Source organism: Diadema antillarum, unplaced genomic scaffold (genome assembly GCF_040938485.1).
Source record: "Diadema antillarum isolate AM-2024a unplaced genomic scaffold, OU_Dant_1.0 seq00000288_RagTag, whole genome shotgun sequence".
NCBI lineage: Eukaryota > Metazoa > Echinodermata > Echinoidea > Diadematoida > Diadematidae > Diadema > Diadema antillarum.
The window spans coordinates 442,902-467,470 of record NW_027271315.1 but is presented as its reverse complement, the minus strand read 5'-3'; the positions used below and the strand labels follow the sequence as shown (position 1 = coordinate 467,470).

The window sequence follows — 24,569 nt, the reverse complement described above, 5'->3', positions numbered from 1 at the left end:
TTTACAGTCTTTAGCTGCAAGAGACTGTGCACTATTGCGATGATACATTTCACATTGTGTCTTTGGCAGTGTCAATAGGCCTACAACCTGGCAAATTTGTGACTATCCACCATTGCGTGATAGTGTCGGTAGAGCTTGTGGAGCTGTGCACGAATCACCAATATTTCAATATGGACTGACTACTCTGACAAAGAGGCTGTACAATTTTCCGTACATATAGGCCCTAGGTAGTGAAAGTTTGGGTACACTTTCTTTTAGTGTCAAGATAATGCCTGAAGTACTCTGAGCACGTTCACAATCTATTGCTATGATCATGCGATTCTTTTTCCATGTGGTAGGCATCTACTTTAAAGCTTGCTGTACCCACCTTTGGAAAAGTTTGAATTTGCCAATGACTATCTACACTCTTTGATGCTGTATGTGTGTCCATATTTATTTGTTCATTTATTCATTCATTTTTCATTACCCCCCCCCCCTTTTTTTTGGGGGGGGGGTGGGGGGATTCCTGGAATACAGATTGCATGATTGACAGTAACATTTTTTTTTTTTTTTTTTTGGCGGGGGGGGGGGGGGGGGATGTGGTTAGGAATAACCTGGGACAAGTCAGGAAATTGTCATGGGAACCTTTAGTAAAGGGATGGGCATTGTAATTGAACCCATTGCTGAACAAAGGTCTATTCAACATTGCTTATAATGCCCAGGGATATCCTTTGTACTTCCAGCTCCATGTAGGTTCCGTGGGCAATTGGGAAGATAGTCTTATATCAAGCAAGGCCTTATTTTGCATTGATGTATCAAATTGAATGGTTGATAGACACATTATACAAGAGGTATGCAACCTGTTACCTGCCTGCCCAATGAATAAATTTGTAGCTTATTTCATACTGCATAGATGTCAGCTTTTGCTATTCTGTATTTGTATATATTTGTTCACCACTCATGGGATGGATAGCCCCTCAGCAAATTGCTGTTTTTTCTAAGGTGTCCAACCATAGTAAAAAAAACAAACAAACAAACAAACAAGCAAACAAACAAACCATGCACAAACATGCAGCAGGGGAGCAGAAGAGTTAAGAAAACAACATCACGCTAGGAATATGTTATCTAACGCTTTCAAATATACTACTGTAAAATGAGGAATGTATTGTTCACGTGCATTTTAATTTGATGAATTTCTCGAGAGCCAAGATTTGCAAAATTAAAATGCACATGAAAGTTCTTGTCTACACCATATGCATTGAATGTTAGAGGCAACTCTCGAAAATTCATGCCGCGAAAAAGGCAGTAGGCTCCAATGCGTGAAAATTTCATGCCACGAAAATATTGTGTTTCACAGTACCTTTAAGTCTTTTTGTTTCATTTCATTTATTTTATTTCCAACAGTGCAAAACATTTCCACAAAATAACACAATATCAATACAATGTAGTAACAAAGAAAAATATGTGAAATTAACAATATACTCATCACATAAGCAGATGAAATTGAATTAAAATTGATAAGTTGCAGGAAATGGAGGAGATGTGTTCTTGAAAAGCGAAGCTTGTATTTTGCAGTCTCTTCATGGGCAAACTAACTAAATAACACTGAGGAGTTTCCATTGATCATTAGATCGAATTGGTCTTGCCTCCACAGGCTATAAATCTCAGAGCGAGTACAATCCACTCTGTCATGATATGACAAGTAGTTGCTCATTGAAAGTGATGAAGTTCCTTTATCAAACTATGAACATCAATCAAGAAATAGAAATCTAGCTGCCCACTGACAGTTTCTGAGTTGTATGTTGTATGTATTTAGAAAAATAAAATTCAACTAGAGTTTATACCAAGGATCCATTTCATGAAAGTGTTATGAAAAACTTTTTGCTCATAAGACACACTTAGGAGAGACTTCATGTAATGGATTTTACTTCTCTACATAATTACATACATTTTGTATGAGTGACTTTGGCTATTCTGAGATTAATGTGAAGACTTTAAAGGTATTAGCCCACATTTGTAAACCTGCAGCAATTGGTCTCATAGTTAGCATGGAGTTTGGGTATGATTGCAGTAACACCTGTGCAAAATTTCGTTCCAATTAGTCCATTACTTTCATAAAAATAAATGAAAATGCACCGTATGCATGCGTATAATGCTCGCTAGCTCCGGTCCACGTACGTACACTACATGCATGCGATACATGTGTAAGTTACATGTACGTAGCTAGCCCGCGCTCGTAATTCGATTTTGGGTCGGGTTGACCCGGTTTGAAAATTGATTTTAAAACGATGATTTTCTCTCTTTTGTTGAATGGTATAGACAAAGAGCAACAGGTGAGGTATGTTACTGTTATAACTTGTACTTGAAGTCATATTGGACCTGTTTTATGCAGTTTTGATTTTCATGGGTTTGCAAATGTGGGCTAATACCTTTAATGTGATGACTTCATGAAGTGGACCCCTGGACTGTTGTGATGGAGTCTTAAGTATAGTATGTCCCCCCAAAAAAGTACAATTGGATTTTTGCATTGATAACGCACAATTTGACTAAACCATCTAAATGCTACTTCAGGGTCTTTAAACATAACATCTTAGCTCTATTTTGCAGAAAACCCCATTCAATTTGGTTAAGTGGTCACAGAGAAATGTGGATTGTTGTAAAGCATGTCATGAGTCTGATTCTTCCAAGTTTGGCACTTGGATGCTCTTGGAACTGCATATTCATGTGTAAAATACACAGAACTGGAACTTGGAGGAAAGGGATTCCTGACATGCTCTACAAAAATCTTCATTTCTCTTTGACCACTAAAGCAAATTTAATGGGGTTTTCTGTAAGATGTGGGCAAAGAGTTATAGCTTCATACCCTGAAATTGTGTTTGGATTAATTCACTATTTTCAAAGTTATCGTTGTGGAGGGTACCATTGTAATTTTTTGGGGGGACACACGGTATTATAGACTATCGGCACAATTCTGCATTGTCTGTTTTTAGAGCTACAGTAGGCAGGTAGTAAACATTCTTCAGACTTTCCAGATCTTGTATGACTCAGAGACTCTTGCCAACAACTCTTGCTTGCATCTGTCGCTTCAAGAGTGTGTGCATTGGCAGACATGACTGTTTGACATTGGGCTGTGTATACTGTAGACAATTCACAGTTCACACACTGTACAGCCAGTCCGATCCAATTCCACAGGAGACTTCGGGTGAAGTCAGGAAATCATGTGCCACTCTTGACTATGATCGAGGATTAGAAAATTAAAGTAGAGTGTTTACATTTTCTGGACATTCTATGAAAACTGAAACCCTATAATGATGTCATAAATAGAGAATCGTGTAGAAAAAAAAATGTACAGTGTTTTGCTCAATTCTATTTTTCTTCCGGGATTCTCTATTCATATGTTCTATGTGGAAATTTTAAATGAGGCTATTGATTCATGAATTAGATATCAGATGAATTAAGTTCTATAAAGTCAGTGTATTTTCTGGTTTAGAAAGGAATACTAGCCCCTGTCCCCCACCTACCACACTATGCACTCAGTCTACCAACGTATACTACATCATGTATATATTTACATAATTATGTATATAAAAATATGTTTGTTTGAGTGTGTTGGCCCAGGATGGACCTGGTCTCTTTCGATTATTAAATTGAGTCAAAAGGGACCTGTATAAGCTTTCAGTCCTAGCAGAATCTCCATTGGGGGCAAAAAGTGAATGGATGCTGGAGAAAAGAACTGAAATGATGATTAATGGACATAAAGACACAATTACAGCTGCTCGATTTTCAAACTTCGCTCAATTTCATTCAAATCTGATGATATCATCTCCCATGGTTTAGTTGTATTGTACGCGTGCTTGGTATTCATGTCTTCATTCAAATGTGCATTTATCACTTGGGTGTGATCCTTATCGTGGAGCAACTCACGGTCTTGGCATGTTCAGATCGACTCATTACAGTGGGGCATTCTGGGGTTAATTTTGACAACAGCATCCAGATAAATCTAATTTACCTCCTGCAGCTTGCAGAGATGTTAACTGTGTGCATGTTCCGAGTTGTAGTCAATAACCCATGCAGTCGAGATATAGACCACTCATACTTGAGCAGCTGTGTGTGTGTGTGTGTGTGTGTGCGCGCGTGTGTGAACATATGTATTTTTGGAAGGGGGAGGGGGTGTGCAAACAGATAATAGGACAAGATGTTTTCCCCATCCACTCTAATTAAGTACTTGATCCTTGACCCTGTCAGATTGGAAAAGGGGGGGGGGGATAGAAGTTTGATACTGGTATAGGAAAAAACAGACTTGGTACTCCAGAAATGGAAAATATGTTATTTACAGTCTGTGTGTCCCTTTTGCAACTCTAAAAATTAGAATCCTTTCATTAGCGGATATGCTGTAGAGGTAGGTACAATGTAATTAAGACCTTTCCTCAGAGTAACAAATCTGGAAACGTCTTTGTGACGGAAGGGGAAGCAATACTATTTCCTGCAAATTTATGTGAACTAAAATATTCCCACCATTCTTATCACAAAAGGGAATGTATTCTCAAGTGACATGGGGTTACTTTTTCACTCTTTTTTTTGGGTTAAAACTCTTATTGGGGCATAGCTAAATATCTGTAAGACTTCAAACATGATGTTGGGAGACATTCTTCAAGCATGCAAAAGTTTGTGATGCTTACAAAAGAGATATCATTAAAAACTTGGCTTTCTCTTTTAATAGGATGAGTGCAAATGGGAACTGTGATATGATGCTGCTGTTAGAATAGGGTCTGTGCCACGTTACATTCCAAATACCGGTTGCAAAGCCTATTTACATGAATTAACCTGTTGAGGAGGAGTCCCGAGTATACTTGTGCAAGTGTCTATGGGAAATGCGTGTTGTAGCAAAGTCAGTCCGTCCTCAACGGTTTATTGGGGAAAAAATTTTACCTATGTGAAAAGTGCACTTTTAGAGCTAACAAATGTGCTGGAATATTTCTTCAGTTTATCTAGTTAATTGAGAGAATCTGTAGTGCCTTATGATATGAAAAACTATCAGTCATTCCAGACTGTTATTTGTCCATGCAGTATTTGTACAGTTTCCTCTTTCTTTTCCTTATATTTCTTTTTGTAGATAACATGGTAACAACATGTGGAGTCTTTTTTCATAAGTTGTTCTGAAAGCATGCATGATCTTTGTTTTTCCTTTTCTTTCCTTTTTGACCAGTGAATGAGGTATACAATAAGTGTCACATGCTGCCCACTTAGTTTTGTTGATTTTCCAGTGAATGCTGGCAATGTATAAAGTATTTCTCGTTGTTTGATATTGTGTGTCAAGCATAATTTCATTAATTTTTGTTTAATTTTCTTTCCTTTATTGTTTTCCATCCACCCGCAGGTAACTCGCCTGTTACGGACAAGTCCAACCAATGGTTTGGAGCAACGGTAGAGAGCTCAGGCCCAAATGGAAAAATACTGGTAAGAATATGGCCCTGCAGCTCCCAGGTTTTGAGTATATAACAGTAAAATCATACATGGAAAGTTTCCCCTTTCCTGTTGTGGACTGTGATAATTGGGGCTAAATGTGATCCTTTGGGAATCACATTAGAAAACTTTCACCATTCGTTTGCAAGAGCCTACATGCAAGTGCTGTGCTAGGATGTAGCATTTAACGTACATTTGTAATTATCCTTTTTACACACTCATGAGATATTATGAATTGCAAGTAGTCCTACACGTGTACTCCTGTCTGATTAGACATTTTTCATCTATTTGTTCTACTAATTTAGGTTGAACAGATGTCACTAAAATGTGCTGAACTAAGAAAAATAAAATACTGCATTTCTCCACTCTCAGAGATTTACATTGTATGTCCACATATCATTCACCAGAAATATGAATTTGAAATGTAAACTACACTGCATATAAAAAAGACACACACAATAAAAGAGCTAATACATTAAAGGCATAATTTACCATTTGCAGATGAAACGCAAATCAAGCATCAGTGCTTCAAAATAGTTCTAAAATGTGAATTAGGGATAGAAACAAACCAAGTTGAAAATTTCAACCAGTATAATCAATGCTATTGTGTTGTTAAATATATGAAATGTGAACATTAGTTTTAATAAAAGTGTTTCTAGACTAAACCATCTACAGTTATGGTTTAATGCGAAAAATAGTGATATCTCCTTATATTTTAGGCTTTATTGCAAATTTTTTATATGGTGGGATGTTTTGTAATACAACTGACCTAAACATACATGTAGTGTATATATATATGCATCAAAAGTGATATCTTGAACATTTTTAAGACACTGTTCCCAAAGGTAAACAGGACCTTTAACATTATCATATTTTTACATTGATGCCTACTTGACTGTTCAATGATAGGTTTCAATGAGAGGTGCCTAATGGGGCCTCCACGGTCTGCAGTAGGAAGAGTCCATAAGGATTGAAAGATTATGCAATAGGAATCCAGCGTATTCCACAGGGGTCCTCATATAGATGAAGTCATGGGCTTTGTCATGGAGTCGGCTGACGCTGGAGGATTACGAACTCACAGAGCAGGTGTCTGGATTGTCTGACCGATAATCGCACAAGGCACCTGTAGGTCATTGACCACAACGCATTTTTCATACCGCTCGGGTGAAATTATATGAACGGCATATTATGCGTGCAGCACGGGTGCGCATGTGTGTGTGTGTGTGTGTGTGTGTTTGTGTGAGTGTTTTGCTGCCAAACTGTTGATTAACTTCTGGTTGCACCCCAAAATGGACCTTTAAGCAAAGGTTAGCAATTGGAATACATTTGGGGATCCGTGTAACACTTCAGAAAATGCTAATACAATAAATTAGGCTCTTGCAAGCAGAGAAGACTACATTGAGTGATTCTAGACTCCTCTGGCCAACCTAGTCTTCGCATATGATTTGTACCATAATATGCTTTGTGCTAATATTTGCTGATGGGCAGTTCTGTTGTAGCAGGCCCCGGTCGGCAGCAAATAAACGTTGGTTCAGTCAAAGTATCATAATATCTGCTGATCAGTTCCATGTAGCGATAGAGGGACCATTGAAACAGAATAGTAGTGTACATGCCCATGCCCATGCCCATGCCCATGTATTCAAGTTTTGGGTAGTAAGGTCAGATGTCATAGGCTATATAATCTCTAATGAACATTATTTTAGTGAGTGGAGGGTCTGAAAAGTTTCCCCGTTAACATCTAACTGCTGTTTTTGTTCTTTCATCCTTTGCAAGGCTTGTGCGCCCAGACTAGTCTGGTTCAGAGACCCCAGCTTGGCAGACCAGGAGAGGGAACCAACAGGAACATGTTTTGTTGGATACTCAAACTTCACCAACTTTGTGGAGTACTCGCCATGCCAGACAACAGACCGTAAGTATGACAAGCTATCGAGAGCTTGGGATGGAAAGAAAGAAAGAAGGGCAAGACAATGGATGCTGAAAGTTTTGATTTGTAGAATCTTTGTTTTTAAAATCAACTTATGGTCTCTCTTGGGTATGTTGGTGGTACCAATGAGGAATGGATTTAATATTATGCAAGAGTGATTCTATGCAAGTTTGATATCATTTTAAAAAACAACAAGTACACTGTGTGCACAAGTGTGTTGCTGCTGAACCTTACTGATCTGTGAATTCAAAATGATGCAAAGTTCACTTGAAGTTGAAAGCGCATTGTTCCGATCATTGATTTCTTTACATTCTCCTTGCCATTGCTAGCTGGCAGCCTATACAGTATTTAAAGTATACACTGTGTGTGTACAATGTCAGTGGCATCTTGGAGAGTGGGGGGGGGGGGGGGGGGGTATGCATTTTATTAAGTGTTTTATCAGATGATTTTTATTACAAACTGTTTGAAGCTACTGAATTCCTTGCATCTGATTGGCTGAAAAGCAAAGTTGTTTGAAAAAATCTGACAAAACACTTGATGAAATATCCCCCCCCCCCGACCAGTTCATCCACGAGGAAGGATAGCTAGATTAAGACCTCATGTCTGCTATCACCTCAGGTTCTAATTCAGACTAGAAATATGCCATGCAATTCTGATGACAAGGGGCAAAAATTCTCCCAGTGTTGTGTGGTTGGAAAAAGTAGTCCCACATAATCATAATTATGTTTGCATGTGCTCTAAATGAACAGTTGTTGACCGAACTAATGTTTTCATTGTATTTCATAGTGAGTTCTGTATTTTGGGACAAAAAAAAAACAGGTCTATGGTAGAAAGGTTACATTTGTGTCGAGAAAAAAAAAAGGAAAGGGTTGAGGACTAGTGCAGGGATGTTTTGAGTTTTGTTTATCTTCATTCTTTCTGTACATTTTGTTTTAGTTTTTTGTCCTTACAATTAGAAATCCTGTAGTCTTCTTGTTTTCTTCCTCAGAAAAAGAAAATCCCCCAAAAAACAAAAGCACAAAAGGAGGACCCAAGGGGTTCCAACAAATTATCATTGCTCTGATCTTTTATCTTCCTTGAGTATGACTGACTCCCCAAACAACCTGCTAAATTGACTTCATCCCATCTTCCCAAACAACATGGTCCCCTTTTCCTCATTGCTAAGCGTGGATATCATAAAGTGTTTTGCAATAAAAACAGGAATGTCATCAGAGCAAAGGGAAGTGACTTGTTATGCGCACATGAATACAGACTTGAAAAGAGTCATCTCATGAGCAAAAAAACAGACAGCAATGAGACATTTTTTGTTTCTTTTTTTTCAGTCTTTTTGGTAGTAATTTCAGTGTTTGTGCAGACCATGTACTGTTGGGACCATGGGGCAACAGTACATAGACCATAGTGCAAGCATTCAATATCTTTACAGTGTTGCATTGTAAACAACAGCAACAACAATGACAACAACGTCGACAACAACGTCGACAACAACAACGTCAATGAAGACGACAACAACAACAGTAACAACAACAACAACACCATGGAATGCAAGTGACTCCCTAGAGAGTGAAGATGGTGCACAATTGGGTCTTATGAATGAGAATTTTTGTTTTTGATTTTGTTTTTCTTGCCTTTATTCATTCATTCATTCATTATTTATTTATTTATTATTTTTTTTTGGGGGGGGGGTTGGGGGATGGAAGATAAGGAGAGGCTTTTTGTGAAAGTCTTACATGCAGAAGACAAAAGAGCAAAGTTAAACCTTTCCGTTGATGTCTCACCTGCTACATAGCAAGGAATATTCTTGAAATTATGATTGGAAAAAGGCATGTATTTACTTATTACTTTCCTTGTTTTTTTTTTAGTAGCTTTAATCTCAACTACATTGTACCTTTAATCTCAAATACCTTTAATTCTGAAAAATGGAGTTCACTTATTTTGTAATCAAACTCCTCATTATTTAGTACTGTGTGTATGAAGTAAACTCCATGTAAGTCAGTTGATCATAATATTTTGAATAATGGGCTGGAAGTCAATGCCAACAAAAAGTCCCAATTAAAATTCATAACCTTTTATTATAATGCTATACACTCTCGAGTTGAGTGTCATCAAAGTCAAATGTCACCTAAAGCTCGCTGCACACTACACGACCTGAGGTTGTTTAACCCACCAACCATCATATTCTGGAAAAAGAAATGTAAATTGATCATTGATAAATTTCTGAATTTTCTCTCCCATTTACTCTGTTTAAATGTCTTGCTTGCTACTAGATGAAAAAGGTACGGTCCCATTTTCATACCCTGCACACCAGAGGGTTGTTTCACCGAGAATTTGAGACGATTTTAAGAACAATTTTGTGACTTCAGTGGTATTCTAACTTGTGGTAAAAATGAGAATGTTGGAGTCTTTTTCAAGCAGCCATTTCAAATAAAATGAAACAAATGACAAAACAGTTTGTCTGCAAATTTTGATAACAATTTGATGTGGATTCTGAAAACATCAAATGAAACTGAACAGGGAAACCATTGGCATAACATGATTTTAAGTTGATATTGACTTTTTTAAGATCGAGATCAATTCTTCGTGAAACAGCCCCAGTAGCACTTCACCACCCTCCTTTATGAATTATGTTGTTTTGCTTTATATCTTTGTTATCGCTGCATGGATATACTTTTAAAGTGTGTGTATTGTACGTGATGAAAAATGTGCGCAGCAATTCGTCACTTTGAACGTGTTGTGCTGTTTGGTTCAACTGCCAAGTATTATATTCATTGACTTCAATTCTTTGTGAAACAGTCATAACAGCAGTGTGCTTCCCTCCCTTATGGATGATTTTGTTTTGCTTTGTACCTAAGTTGTTATTACTGCATATATTTACATTTAAAGTGTATAAAAATGTATGTGATGAAATAGGCGGGCAGAAAATCATCACTTTGAACGTGTTGTGCTGTTTGGTGCCACTGAAAAGCATGCGTTACTTTACATGTGAAACAGATGTATTTGTGATTTCAGTTGTAGAAACCTCTTGAATAGGGCCCTACATGTCAGACACCAGTGTTATAGAGCGTGTTTCTACTGAGCGACGAAAATTCGAGGTGATGCCAGCCGATGTGTGGTGATACCGGCCGATGCCGGCCGATACCGGCCGATGCGTGGTGACACCTCGAATTTTTCCTCAGTAGAAACAGATCTGGTAGTGGCCGATGCCGGCTGATGCGAGGTGCTCCGTCGTCCATCTATTGAGGTGGTCGATGCGTGGTGACGCGAAGGACGATTCTCAGTAGAAACACACCGGGTAGCGGAATTTGTGGTGTATCGGACGTCTAGAATTTCTCCCCGCGCTTTTCAATAGGTTCATCGCACACATGTGTACAAAATACGTGTGTACACACAGCGACCGTGTTCGCATCATGCTTTGTTGGTACCAACTCGCTTGTGTACCGGTATGTGTTATAGGCCCTATACGTTACGTTACATGTGCATTGTGGCATTCATCGCCTATTGTTCGCGTGATTAACAGCCTAACTTTGCATTACTAAGCCCTCATCACTTACTTGATTTTACACCGCGTTATTTCATTCTATATTGTCTCGAAATCGCGAGAGTACCACATTAGTATGTCGCAGCCTTGAGAAAATCTCAACTGGACCCTCGATCTCCAAAGATTTCTCATCAGTCAGTGGCAGGATACCAGTATGTTAGTTCGGGGTATATTGGATGGGAAGACGAAGAGAAATGGCTAATCAAAAAATAGCCGACGCAGTTGTAGCAAAGCAGGCTGGGTTCGGATCGTATCAACAGGCAGTGCGCGCGTGACCCAAATCTGTGACTTAAAAATACCTGACTTCCGGAATCGCCGCATTTGCACGTCACATTTGCATCACCTCGTATTTTATCGCTCAGTAGAAACAGCTCGAGTAGTCGTAAAATACGAGGTGCTGCGTTGGACAAAATTCGTGGCGATGCCAGGGATGTGAGGTGCTCTCAGTAGAAACACGCTCATAGACAGCAGACAGACAATAGCAAGGTCCACCAACCTTCAACTGAGAAGATCCTGAATGGACTTTGTATTTGATATACTCAGCAAGTGAAGTGTGTTTATGATGCATTTTAGTTGCAATAATAAAAGCATAGGATTTACTGTGATATTATTTTATGTATTCATTTTTTAAATGAATGTAATGTGACCTATTTGACACTTATCATTACCTTAATGTATCCTGTACAAACATGATTGAAGGAATTTATCAATTGAAATAGAAAATATTTAACAATGAACATATTACTCATTGATCAAATATTTTGAATCTTGGAAGTACAGGTACTGTATAATGTATATTGTATGAAATGACATACACATGGATGTAGCCAGGTGGAACAGACATTGTGTTTGTGGCTTCATTCGTACTAGGTGTTTCAAAAAACATTTCCCACTTTTGATTCTTAATAATTCATAAAATATATATCAGATAACACTGTCATTCTTATGAGTAATAGCTGAATAGTGTACAATTTGGTTAGAGGTGGTTTGAATATGAAAACATAAATCAGTTTCATGAAATCCATGATTAATTTCACTGTAAGGTTCCAGATTTTGCTCTATTTTCAACCCTCTGTACAAAATTTCACTTTGCACAGGGGTCAATGGGTGTGTATGGGAGTGTGTGGTTAACACCCTGACAATGGTCCTAAACAATGGTTAGGGTTTGAATGCTTCATTATTTATTCATGAGAAATTCCACTATCACAACTAGTCTTTATTCAGCCTCTGGCAGTATCTGTGTAAAGTCGAACGCCTGCCGATACTTTCGTTGGGTCTCGACAGTGCTCTCCCTACTTCTGAAAAACGAAATTACAATGACTACCTTCTGTTCTATCGTAAACATGGTGACAGGAAGCAAAGAAAATCAATTAGAGTATACACTTGTGTAAATGGAGCCTTAAATAAATCTACTGTGAAACATATCGCCCCAATGATAAATGCTGCTGAACTCTTAACCAAAAATGATTTCTTTTTATCAAAAAGCGAAAAATTTGTTAGACTATCTAATTAGTAGACAGTTGTATTAAAACGAGGAACTTTAGATCATTTATACTAATTTATATCCCAAATTTAGTGATATGTGAAGCAAAAATTGAAAATGATTGCCAGCTGGAATGGAATGTGGTGTTTGCAAGCACATGGAAACGTGTGCTTTTCCATGTGCATGCAGTTAACCCTTTACCGTGCATGAATCCAGACCAGCAGTGCCCATGGCAATCCACATGAATTATTGATTAAGCATTCATGCGCCAGGGAGCACGAGACTGACGCCTAGTCAGCAGGTGGTTAAGGCATATCCATTGTTAAGGGCCATTGTCAGCACACACTCACATACACATCACTGGTTCGTGTGTAAGGTTCAATTTTTGTACAGAGGGTTAAAAATTGACCAAAATCTGAAACCTTACTTCAAAATCAATCTTAGATTTAATGAAACTGATTTATGCTTTCACATTCAAATCACCTCTAACCAAATTGTACACTATTCAGCTATCATTTATATCAATGACAGTTTTATCGGATGAATAGTTTTTGAGCTATTAATGATCAAAAGTGGGAAATGTTTTTTGAAACACCTAGTATACTCCTCTTAAAGGGGAAATCCAGTCCAAGTGTATGTTAGTCTGATAAGAAAGAGTAATATATATTACAAGTTCAACGGTAACATTTTGATCGAAATCCTGTGAAAAATAAGGAACTTATAACATTTTGAAGTTTCGCTAATTTTTCAGTAAACAGTTCTTGAACAGTGAATATGAATATGCAAATAGCAAAGTGAGCATGCCATCCCCTCACAACTTGCCATATAGTTCGCACAAAATATTTTGAAATTTCCAGTTTTTCATTCAAACGCAATTATGCTTGGAGGCTCAAATTCTGGTACATCTAATTGATCTTTACTGTAAAACACAATATTTTTGCGGCATGAAATTTTCTCGAATTGGAGCCAACGGCCTTTTTCGCAGCATAAAATTTTTGTGAGTTGCCTGTAACATTTAATGCATATAGTGTACACAAGAACTTTCGCGTGCATTTTAATTTTGCGAATATTGGCTGTCGCGAAATTAAAATGCACGCGAACGTTCCTCGTTTTACAGTATTCTGAAGTTATTCAACCAGGAATAACATCATGTTTCAGATTTCAGTGACAGAAACATGAGATTTCATTTGATGTACACGATCAATGGAAAATTGTGAGGGTATGACATGGTTAGCTCACCCATTTGCATATAAACTGTATACAAGAACTGTTTTGCAGAAATAACCCAAACTTAAAATGTCATAATTTCCTTATTATTCATCCAATATCACTCAAATTTTTACCATTGAAATTTTGAGATTTTACTCTTTTTCATCAGTCTAACTAATATTTGGACTGGATTTCCCCTAAAATACATGTCAAAAACCAGTGTTCCAATTGTAATCTCTGTTCCCTGTGGATGAGCTACCATACATGGGTTAGAAGAAGATAAATAAAGAAACAAGGAGGAAAAGTTCAGAACTGCAGAGGCCTTCATTTAAAGGGACTGTACAGTACTGGTTGAGGTAGGGATTCATGTTTTAAACATTCCTATGTGAGATAATGAAAAGCTTCTTATGAAATATGAAAGAGCATGTAATTTTAAGAAGGATTCAACGTTTATTTGATGAAAATTGGTTTTCAAATGGCTGAGATATCCCAAAAAAGTGCTAATTATAATAATAAAAGGCGACATGCCCCAACTTTATTAGTTTCTCTTTGTTTCACCTTGTTTTTGGATATATCAGCCATTTCAAAACCAATTTTCATCGAATAAACTTTTGATACCCCTTAGAACTGCATGCTCTTTGACATCTCATAGAGTGGTTTCTGAATATCTCACAAAACACTAAAAGCTAAATCTTCACCTCGACTAGAACTGTACACACCCTTTAAGCATATGAAACATGTATGGACTTCTTTGGCTTTATATTGTCTTGTAGAATAATAATGTGTTGAGTTGTGGAGTTCAATGGAGTCCTTTATATGACCCCCCCCCCCCCCCCCCCCATCAAGAGCAGGGATGTTTGTTTGTATCAATCTGTGTCTATTTCAGTGTGTGTGTGTGTGTTTGTTTGGTTTATCTATTTATTTATTTATTTTTTTTGAGAAAGGAGTGATCCATAAAATCTATTCCACTCATGTTGTAGGTATGTGTTCATATGTGCAAGGTAAATAGCTTTCTGGTAGACATGTGTGATATGTTTCCCATGCTCCTTTGCTGTAACCCCAGCCACCCCATCTTTTCATTGTAATTTTGTACTTTTTTTTATAATTTTTACTTGGATAATGAGGAGGAGTTAAAAAGCTCTTTAATAGAGTCCTACATTGTACATGTATCTTCTCGGGTCTTCTTTGTGGTTACATAATTTTTAGAGACTTCTTTAGTTATTAAAGTTATATCAGATTATTAAAGATTAGCAACACTTGTGTGATGATTATTAATGTTCCTGTATAATTTTCTAAAGTGGTATTTTTCTAATGAATTTTCTTTTTGGTATGGGCAGATTTCATGAATGGTTCCTCACAATCTTTCTTTAGTGTCTTGCAGCGAAATTCAGATTTTCTATTGTATGCACCAAGAATGTAATGAATACAAGATGATAATTTCTCCAGCAAAATTCCCCAGGTACTTTATAGATTAGAGTAATACCTGCCTGCCCATCAATCATGAATTTGTGGTTAAAGAGAAACTTTCTTATCCTGTAGTCCTGCTCAAGCAATACAGTGTGGTCTATAACAAAATTCATACCAAATGTGCATATATTTGCGGTCTGAAAATTTGAAGCATGTGTCCAAATTGCCTCAGTCCGACATGTGTGTGCACTTATCCGACATTACGAAATTTGCGAGATGATGTCATTGGGAGTTCCGAGGAGTATGTTCCCTTTAACGGTCCCGTCTCCTGTAATTAGCCGTGGCTGCATCTTGCTGTAGCCTGTGTAATTGGACTCTGCTGTCTAATCAATTCAGAGTGTCGTTAGGAAATTCCCTGACCCCGTTTTTCCCGTCTCTTTCTATCTTTTTCTCTCTCTTTGGCTCTCTCTTTCTCCCGCTCAAGTCGATTTTGCATGGTAGGTTACATCAGTGGCATCACGAATGTCTGCGTGGGCCTGGGTGGTGGTGAGGCAATTTTACACTCGGCACAGCGCATACAGTACATGTCTTATGCACTATATGCCTGTGGAATGCCAGTGGTGTGCATACGCACCATGAATGCACACCAACAACATGTGTGCCATGTACCAGTACAGTGTAGCTTGCACAAGGATCATTAAATTTTAATACCTTGTAATGCCAGCACACATGAATCTATAATGACGATGTAGAGATTCTATGTGAGCTCATTGTTTCATTGTTCATTTCTAGGTATTCATGAATATACAAATGCCTCATTGTCCGTGCGTTATGTGTGCTTTTCTTTTGATTTTGTTGTATTTAAAGCTCCTAGCTGTACAGCAAGCTGCAAAGTATTGAGTGCAAATTGTCATTGTATGGCCAAGGCCTGCTTGTCACATCACTGTAAGCAAGCTAAAGTTGTTGGACCGCCGCAATGCTCAACATGATCTGCGCTATGTCTGTGATGTTCAAGAAGATGACACGTGTGTGCATGTGTGCGTGATACAAGATCTGGGCTATCGTGTTGCTTGGCCAGTAGAAGGTCAACACGAGCTACCTGTTTTTCTTACCGTGTTACTGCAACACTGCACATCAATAACAGTGTCAATGCCAAAAGGCACGATCTGTATCGAATAGATCTTTCATGGTAGGAAGATCCTTCTCAACTCTGATATAAACATACCGGTCCATAGTGTATGAGGCATGCCAGTATGAAGAAATCTGCTTCTTCTGATAATAGAAATTGAGTATATGAATATAAGATCGACCCAAGTCCATTAGAGAAAATTTAGGAAAAATGGAAATTAATAAAAAATTCCCTACTCCCTTAAAGGGGAAGGCTAGTACCGTAACCGATCAGTGGGAATCAGTGGTAATGCAGAGGGATGATTGTTCCAATCCTTGTGGGATTCATTTAATTAAGAGTACATTATATATCTACTGTTGTGTGAAAATTATTTGCTTCAGAACGGTCTCATATTCAAGTAATGTGCAGATTAATGCCCCGTCACTGACCAGGCACGCTAACCTGGAAACATTAAACTGCACATTACTTGAATATGAGACCATTCTGAAGCAAATAATTTTCACACAACAACAGTTATATAATGTACTCTTATGAATCCCACAAGGATTGGAACAATCATCCTCCAGCATTCCCACTGATTCCCACTGATCAGTTACTACAAACGTAGCCATCCCCTTTAAGTGTTTTCGGTTATTGGGGTGTTATTAATTCAAATTTGAATATAAAACACTCACTTGAATGATTATCTGTATTTGCATGACTACGTAAATGGCTTTCGAACGCGATAGCCAAATTTGGACTTGAGTCGTTCTTATATTCAGGTACTCAATTGTATATATGTATTGTAATACAAACTTGGCAGTCATGCTGGTGTGGCAGTGAAACTGATGTGAATGCTTACAAAAAGGCTCGGGAAGGGTGCAAGAGGTTGTAGGCCTATATCGTATGTATTGTATCTGCCCATTCACAGTCTATGTATTCCATTTATGTAATGAATCAGATAATGTTGTACACAAGGCTGGAATAAATACATACACCGACATTGTAGGCCAAGTAGCCCATGTACATTCCAGGGATAAGGAGCAAGGTCGCGTATGACATTTTTTTTAAACAATGATGATGAAAGGAATATGTCAAATCATCTTCATATAATAAAGTTTAGCTGACTGGATAAACTGAGTATGATATTTTATAAACTTTAAAGTTGAGAGTGATGATAATAATGATGTTGTTATTATGATAACTATCACAATTATTTTCATTCACATTATATTGTCCTTGCTTTATTATTCTAATGATAATGATAATAATAATGATTATGATAATAATGGTAATGATAATAATAACGATAATGATAATAATAATGATAATGATAATGATTAATTATCAATCAATAATCAACATTGTAATCATTGCTGCCGACTAATATATTCATTTTTTTTTGTCTTTTGCTGTTATAAATTTAGCAGTCAAGATGCTGTGACTGAAACAACAATATTTGTATGAACAACAGAGGGCTCAAGTTTGTGAGAGTTAGTCAATCTACTTTTTCAAACACTCACACTGAATGACAGAATTATGAATTTAAAAGATACACGACCAAAGTGCAGAAATATGGTTTTTATCAAGACTCATCGGGTCAATGCACTTTTTGACTCCCAACTCTCAACTGAATATTCCACTTTCACTGCAATTTTGCCACAAAGCAGACATGATACGTTCCTCTGTTGTTACTCTTTCTACATCATACTTGACCTTTTTCTTCATTAATTTTTTTTCACAGGAGCCCTCTATGGCTTTGACAAAATCACCCACTGTGAGGCTGGCTTCAGTGCGCAAATTGTACCGGTGAGTGCGTCTTGTGACTGCAGTAATTTTTCTTTTGTCTCTCTGTCTTGAATATATCTCATTTACCAGTACACAGTATCATATTTACATACCTTTTCTTTTACAAATAAATATTTCATTGTTGAAATAATAATGATAATAACAATAATGATCATGATAATTATAATTATAGTAATAGTAGTAGTAATGGTAGTAATAGTAATAATATTAATAATAATAATGATAGTAATAATAATAATAATAATAATAATAATAATAATAATAATAATAAATAACAATAATAAATAACACTTGTATTTAGCGCTTAATACTGACATTTCTAAGCGCATTATTACAGAAAAATACAGTGTAAGTGAATTAGCTAATCTAAACCTTTGGTGCAACTTGCCTAAAGAAAAAAGAAAGAAAAGTGTTCAGTAGAACTTAATGGTATCACAATGTGCTTTGAGTCTCTATTGTAAAGAAGAAGAACAAGAGAATGCATGCATTGCTGTTTATGAATTGTATTATATGTTATAGCAATACCTTTTTTCGAAATTTTAGCATACAATTCTGATTTGGATTCTAATATGTTTCACATTTTTGTTACTCCAGGATAACAGTGTACTGGTCATGGGGGCACCAGGCAGTTTTTACCTCCAAGGTAAATAAATATACCTTTTGTAAATGTATCATGTCTTTTTGTATTTTACTCCACCCTTGCATCAGTGCACGTTCTCACTAATGGCATATTTCACAGATTCTTTTCAAGCAAAAGCTTGTCTATAAATTAACTGATCGCAATTAACTGTACTTTATTTTGTTTTATTTGCTGATGATCTGATGATTTTGGAGATGCTTTAATAATACTACATCTCTTGCAATGCAATTACAGTACTGTGAGTTTTTCCAATGCAGTATTTCTTAAATAAGTATAAAGTGTACCATTTCTACTTCTATCACCTGCCCAACTCCCCCCAATACAACCTGTTGAGCAATCATGATAATTGCAAGCAGAAAATCCATACCAATAATCACACAGCACACAGTCAATGAAATGCCCAGTGGCAGCTAAACCTTTTCTCTATTCAACATAGCTAAATTATATATAAAAGTATCATAAAGGAGGTGTTGTAACCATGTTTTTGCTTGCTGTTGTTGTTGTTGTTGTTGTTGGTGTGTGTGTGTGTGTGTGTGTGTGTGTGTGTGTATGTGTGTGCATGTGCTGGGTGAAAGTTAACAACTTACGTGATAACAGGGTGTTAAACAAACCACTGCCTTCCGAAGTAATGAGCAAGTACAGCAACAATGACAATGGCATCAAATGTAACTCTTGAATCATTACACAGAAACTGAGAGCCATTCAGAGTTTTGAATTTCATTTTTTTTTTAAATTATTATTATTTTCTCTTTCAATGCAGGGCAAATCTATTCTCAGGATCTCACCTCCCAGCAGCCAGCTACAAGTACAAGTGAAGGCGCGGCAAGGACTGACAACAGTTACAGAGGTATGGCAGTAGGAGATTTTTGTTCTTTTTTGTTTAAAGAGTTGGGCATTTCCCTGTGTTGTATTTGTCAACATTGCAACTTGTACGCTTTAGCTGTTTCATAAATTCTTGCATAGTTTTGATGCTCAGGTAATGACGATTTCATCAAGTCCAGAATAGTTTGTGTCGTGATCATATACCACTTTTTATTATTATTATTATTATTATTTTTATTTGGCGTAACCCTCTGAAGATCACATCGTTTCATATCTGCATGATAAACTGACAGAGAGGAAAAGAAGGAACCAGCCTGAGATTTGCTGGGTTAAGGGGAGGGTGGAGGGGAATGACACTCCCAACTGCGCTGAAACAGGCTGGTTCCTTCTCTTCCCTTTCAAAAATAGAATATAAACAAACAGAACAAGCACAATTCCTCTTTAAATAGTCATTTCTATTTCACACCCGTTTCCTGGTATGCAGAATCATTATTGCATTGCTGAATGTCTGTATGATAGCATCCCTAACTTTCCATTTGATACTTTTCCTTGAGCTTCATCAATGATTATTATGGGCTCAGGTGCCATAGAGTTAATAGCAGAGGCTACAGCTGAATTATGCTGCAAATTGGAGAGGCTGCAAAACCAGTTATGTGTGCCTTGCGGCTTGACTGTATTTGATCAGCCTCTTCGGATGTTACGCCATTTTGCTAGACATGGGATGAGTTGAGGGGAGGAGGAGGGAGGTAGAGGGAATTTGCCTGTTACGGTATCATCAAAAGAGGCAATTATTCTGTCCAATTTTTGTGGCACTACATCCCTTCTTGCCCTCATAGATAGCCTTCAAAAGGGCTTGACTGAATAATGGTAGAAAAAAAAAATGGAGAAGGAACGGTCTGTCAGTCCTGATGGAATCTAAACTACTCCATCGTTAGGACAATCTCAAGATTCCAGTGGACCATGGAGGATTTTTCCCATCATGGAGACATGGCATGTTTAAAGGGATAGTTTACTGCCAGACATTTGCATTTTTGGGGGGGCTTGGTTGATACTTCAGGCCATTTCTGTCCCTAAATAGAGAAAACCTTTTTTTCTTAAAGACTTAAGAATTTTAAGAGGAATTCATAGCTTATTTGATGACAATTTTTTTGTGTGTGAAATTGGTGAGATATTAGAAAATTAAGTAAAGCAAAGTTTTACTAATTTAATAGAAGGTTGGACCCACCTTTTATTAGGACCTCTTTGCTTTAAGACATCGCAACCATTTCAAAACCAATTTCTATTACAAACAAACTTTGGACTCCTCTTCAAATCCTGTACTCTTTTATATTTCATGAGAAGTAATACTCATTATCTCTCACAAAAAAGTTGGAAATCTGAAGCCCCAACTCAACCAAAACCATATCATCCCTTTAAACCCTTTGTGTGCTTGAGTGCTGATTGACACAGAAAACCCCATAGCCTTGTACACACTGTCCAAAGTCACTGGCATAGAAAAGGTAACACAGGCAATACTTTTTGTTGATAGATATCAGTAAGGGTAGAAAATTATCAATGGTAAGTTGTCAGTGATGCCTTTCTTTTTGCCTTTAAAGGTTGTGTACAGTTCTGGTCGAGGTGAGGATTTAGCTTTTAATGTTTTGCGAGATATTCAGAAACCACTCTATGAGATATCAAGGAGCATGCAATTCTAAAGGGTATCAAAAGTTTATTTGATGAAAATCGGTTTTGAAATGGCTGAGATATCCAAAAACAATGTGAAACAAAGATATCCTAATAAAGTTATGGCCTGTCGCCTTTTATTATTATCACTTTTTTGGATATCTCAGCCATTTCAAAACCAATTTTCATCAAATAAACGTTGAATCCTTCTTAAAATGACATGCTCTTTCATATTTCATACAATGTTTCTCATTATCTCACTTAGAAATGTTCAAAACATGAATCCCTTACCTCAACCAGTACTGTACAGTCCCTTTAATACAAAGGATTCTGTATAAACCTCACAGCAAAATGTACTGGATGAACCATGTGCCAGAGTATTAAGTTTTTACCGCTTCCCCATGTCAAGCATTCAGTTTAAAGATTAAACGGAAAAAAGGTGATGGTTGTATTTGATTGAAGTGGGAAGCAGTTCCTAGCAATTTTCAGTGAATGACAGTTGTCATAGCTCTGTTTTTTGGGACTCGACCTTGGATTCAGTGCTCAGAGTAATTCAGTTGTCAAGGAGGTGAGAAGTTTGGCATTGGGAGCACGCCGATTATTTTCATCCGATTTCCGTTTTCCGTTTTGGCCGCAACTAAATGAAATGCCCATCCTGTAGGGTGGGGCCAGAGGAACATCGAATTGGTTGACTGGGGATGGGGTCTAGAAGAGTATGAGGGTGGGGTCAGGGTTGGGGAAGGATAACACAGCATTGTAGTAGTCAGCGCACTGACCCCTTTGCGTGCCATCCCCAATGACTTCGCAATACGCATGTCTGGTTTAACTATAAGCGATAGAGGAAATAGCACGGCCACTCCTGTCATCAGAGTAGGAATCAATCGGATTGCATGATAGTGGAAGGTCACTGGGGGGTATTTCAAGAAGTAGAGCCATGATACTTACTTTGTGGGGTTTTCTCATCAATTTGCCAGATACCGTACGCATTATGTATTTATCATTTTATGGCTTAAAATCCTATTCCAAAGTCGTGTGGTAGGTGTGGCATTACTTCACGTACACATTTGTGTGGTCATTTCCCCTGCATAGGCCTAAAATCTGCTATCCTTGATGATGAATTACCACAAATGTTGATTACTGAATATGGTGGAAGTTTAGTTTTTCTTTCCATTTTGTCATCGTAAGGGAAAAAAAAAACCTTGACAATTAACACATACATAACAATTTCTTTTTGCATGACTTGCATCATTAAGCTTTTGAGCCACAATCATTCATTTCTAGTAGCATTCAAACCACAAAATTAGTCTTTTACTCACTAGGTGGGAAAATAGGAAGGGAAAGCATTATTATGATCTTTATCAAAGTATTGGACGACCAAAATGAGGTTAAAGTGGCTGGTACAAGGCTCATTTATTTATCTAGGTTAATGTTTCTTTTGAAATTTCTGGAAATTGTCAAGGGACAAACGATACAATGATAGGATATCCTGCTATTATATCTAAAATTCAATGTTTTATGTGAAAATGTTTTTGATTTCAGATGGATATCCTCTGGTAATATCCCTGTGGCTGAAAGTTCAAGTTTTACCCAGAAAAGCCTATGAGAATTAAGTTGTTATTTTTCATGGCTGAAAGAAGATTGATTACCATTTTGGGGAAGCTTGATTCAAGGATTTCCATCTAGGAAAAACAAACAAACTAAATAACAATCTAAGCAAAGTTACAAATTGTTTTCTTCATAATGACATCACGAAGTGAAGTAGTCTCCCTATCCTGCAATGATGCCACTGAAACTTTGAAAAATTATAAACTTTGAATCAATTCTTGTGAATATCAAACTTTCACTGACGCATCTAAATGATATTACTGCTATCATTCAGTCCACATGTGGTTTCCTTTAATACATTTACTTCTATCTGGATGTGCCATGTCTTTTGTGGTTCTCATTATTGTGAGGGTAAAGTTGGTTGCTACAGTTCATACTTATCATACACACATTTGTTCATACTCATATTCATATCCTCTGTAGTTTCAGGAAAAAGAGGATCAGTGTGTAGAATGCTGTGTATTTGTGTTGATGCTTTCATTAATACTTCACTTGATGGCTGCTCACTTCAGCATGTTTATACCAGGGAGATGGGGAGAGACTTCCCACCTCCCTGCTTATACATGATCCATCAAGACATTCTAACTTTCCATTGCAAGAGATAATTCTCTGTGAGGGTATTGGCAATAGATTCCAGATGTAATTTGAGTGTGGAGACAAATCAGCTAGTTTTCTAATCATCTTATTTACTGCATACGCCACATATTTAGCAAGTCTAAATTTTCGCGAATCGAGACTTTCTGACAACTTCGCGACAACTTCACGAGTGGTTAAATTCGCGATCGTGGAGTACTGGACTGCACAGAGAAATGCACACGTGTGCGTCACATTCATATTGGGATCAGAGTCAATATTTTTGCGTGTCTTTAATTTCATGAATAGTGGCTGACTTGCAAAATTCGCGAACCATAAAAAGTTTGTGAAATATTCTGCTTATACAGTACTCTTTAGCACTTTGAAATATTATCTTTTTCAAAACTTTGAAAGAATATATCTAAGCTGTAAAACAACAACAATAAGCATCATTTGGATGAAACTCAAGTGGTCTTTGGTGAGGCAAAAAAGGCTTTAAATCTTTTACAGCATTAAAGGCATTATTTACCATTTGTAGATGAAACAAAACCCCCAGCTTTAGTGCGTCAAATTAATTCTAAAATGAGTTAGCGATAGAAATGACAAAAATATAAAAATGTTAATCAACATAATCAATGTTAGGTATTGTTCAATATACAAAATGTGAACAATAGTTATGATAAATTTGTTTCTAGAATAAAACATCTACAGTTATGGTTTATTGAGAATAATAGTGCTATCTCCTTAATATTTTGGGCTATATTGCAAAATTTTTGTATGGTGGGATGTTGTGTGATACAACTGGCCTACACATAATGCATCAAATGTGATAACTCGAACACTGCTCCCAATGGTAAACAAAACCTTTATCGCCCTTCCGGTTTTGTAATTATATTAACAAACAAATGACGAAACTCTCCCTATGTAGTCAGAGAGCTGTTTTGCCAGCTAAATGTTGATTTGGAGGGTGCAGTCAGTCATGCATTTTTATAGTGGTGATGCCAACCGCAAGGATATTGTGGTCAATGAGCCGAGGATTTCCAAACAGTTTTGTCTTTATTGAGAAGTGGCCCAGTTTTTCTCCTGTAAAATATTGTCGAATTGGCTTGATTGCGTTTGTTTCTTGGACAATTGTTGGAATGGAAATGTTGATTGGTAAAAATATTAATAATGACAAGGACATATTTGGGCTTGATGTTCTCGCCTAATTTGGCAGAGACGTTAGTAAAATAAAATGATATGGGCAGAAAACACTGCCATAACTGCACTGTACTCTTGAATGCTACATGCATTGTAGCGTGGGTGGCTTTAGATTTTAATACTATTTTGATCAGTTAAGATATTATTCTC

At 37.1% G+C, this 24,569-nt stretch overlaps 1 protein-coding gene across 1 annotated transcript in view; it reads left to right on the top strand.

The window, feature by feature from the left end:
* The window catches only part of LOC139730064 (integrin alpha-8-like), a 113,370-nt gene that overhangs the window by 49,385 nt on the left and 39,416 nt on the right, over positions 1 to 24,569 (top strand). Inside the window, exons 3-7 of the mRNA XM_071640975.1 lie at positions 5,357 to 5,436; positions 7,216 to 7,351; positions 17,853 to 17,917; positions 18,512 to 18,560; positions 19,318 to 19,404. Coding sequence (XP_071497076.1) covers positions 5,357 to 5,436; positions 7,216 to 7,351; positions 17,853 to 17,917; positions 18,512 to 18,560; positions 19,318 to 19,404 — 417 coding nt within the window. The remainder of the gene's footprint in view (positions 1 to 5,356; positions 5,437 to 7,215; positions 7,352 to 17,852; positions 17,918 to 18,511; positions 18,561 to 19,317; positions 19,405 to 24,569) is intronic.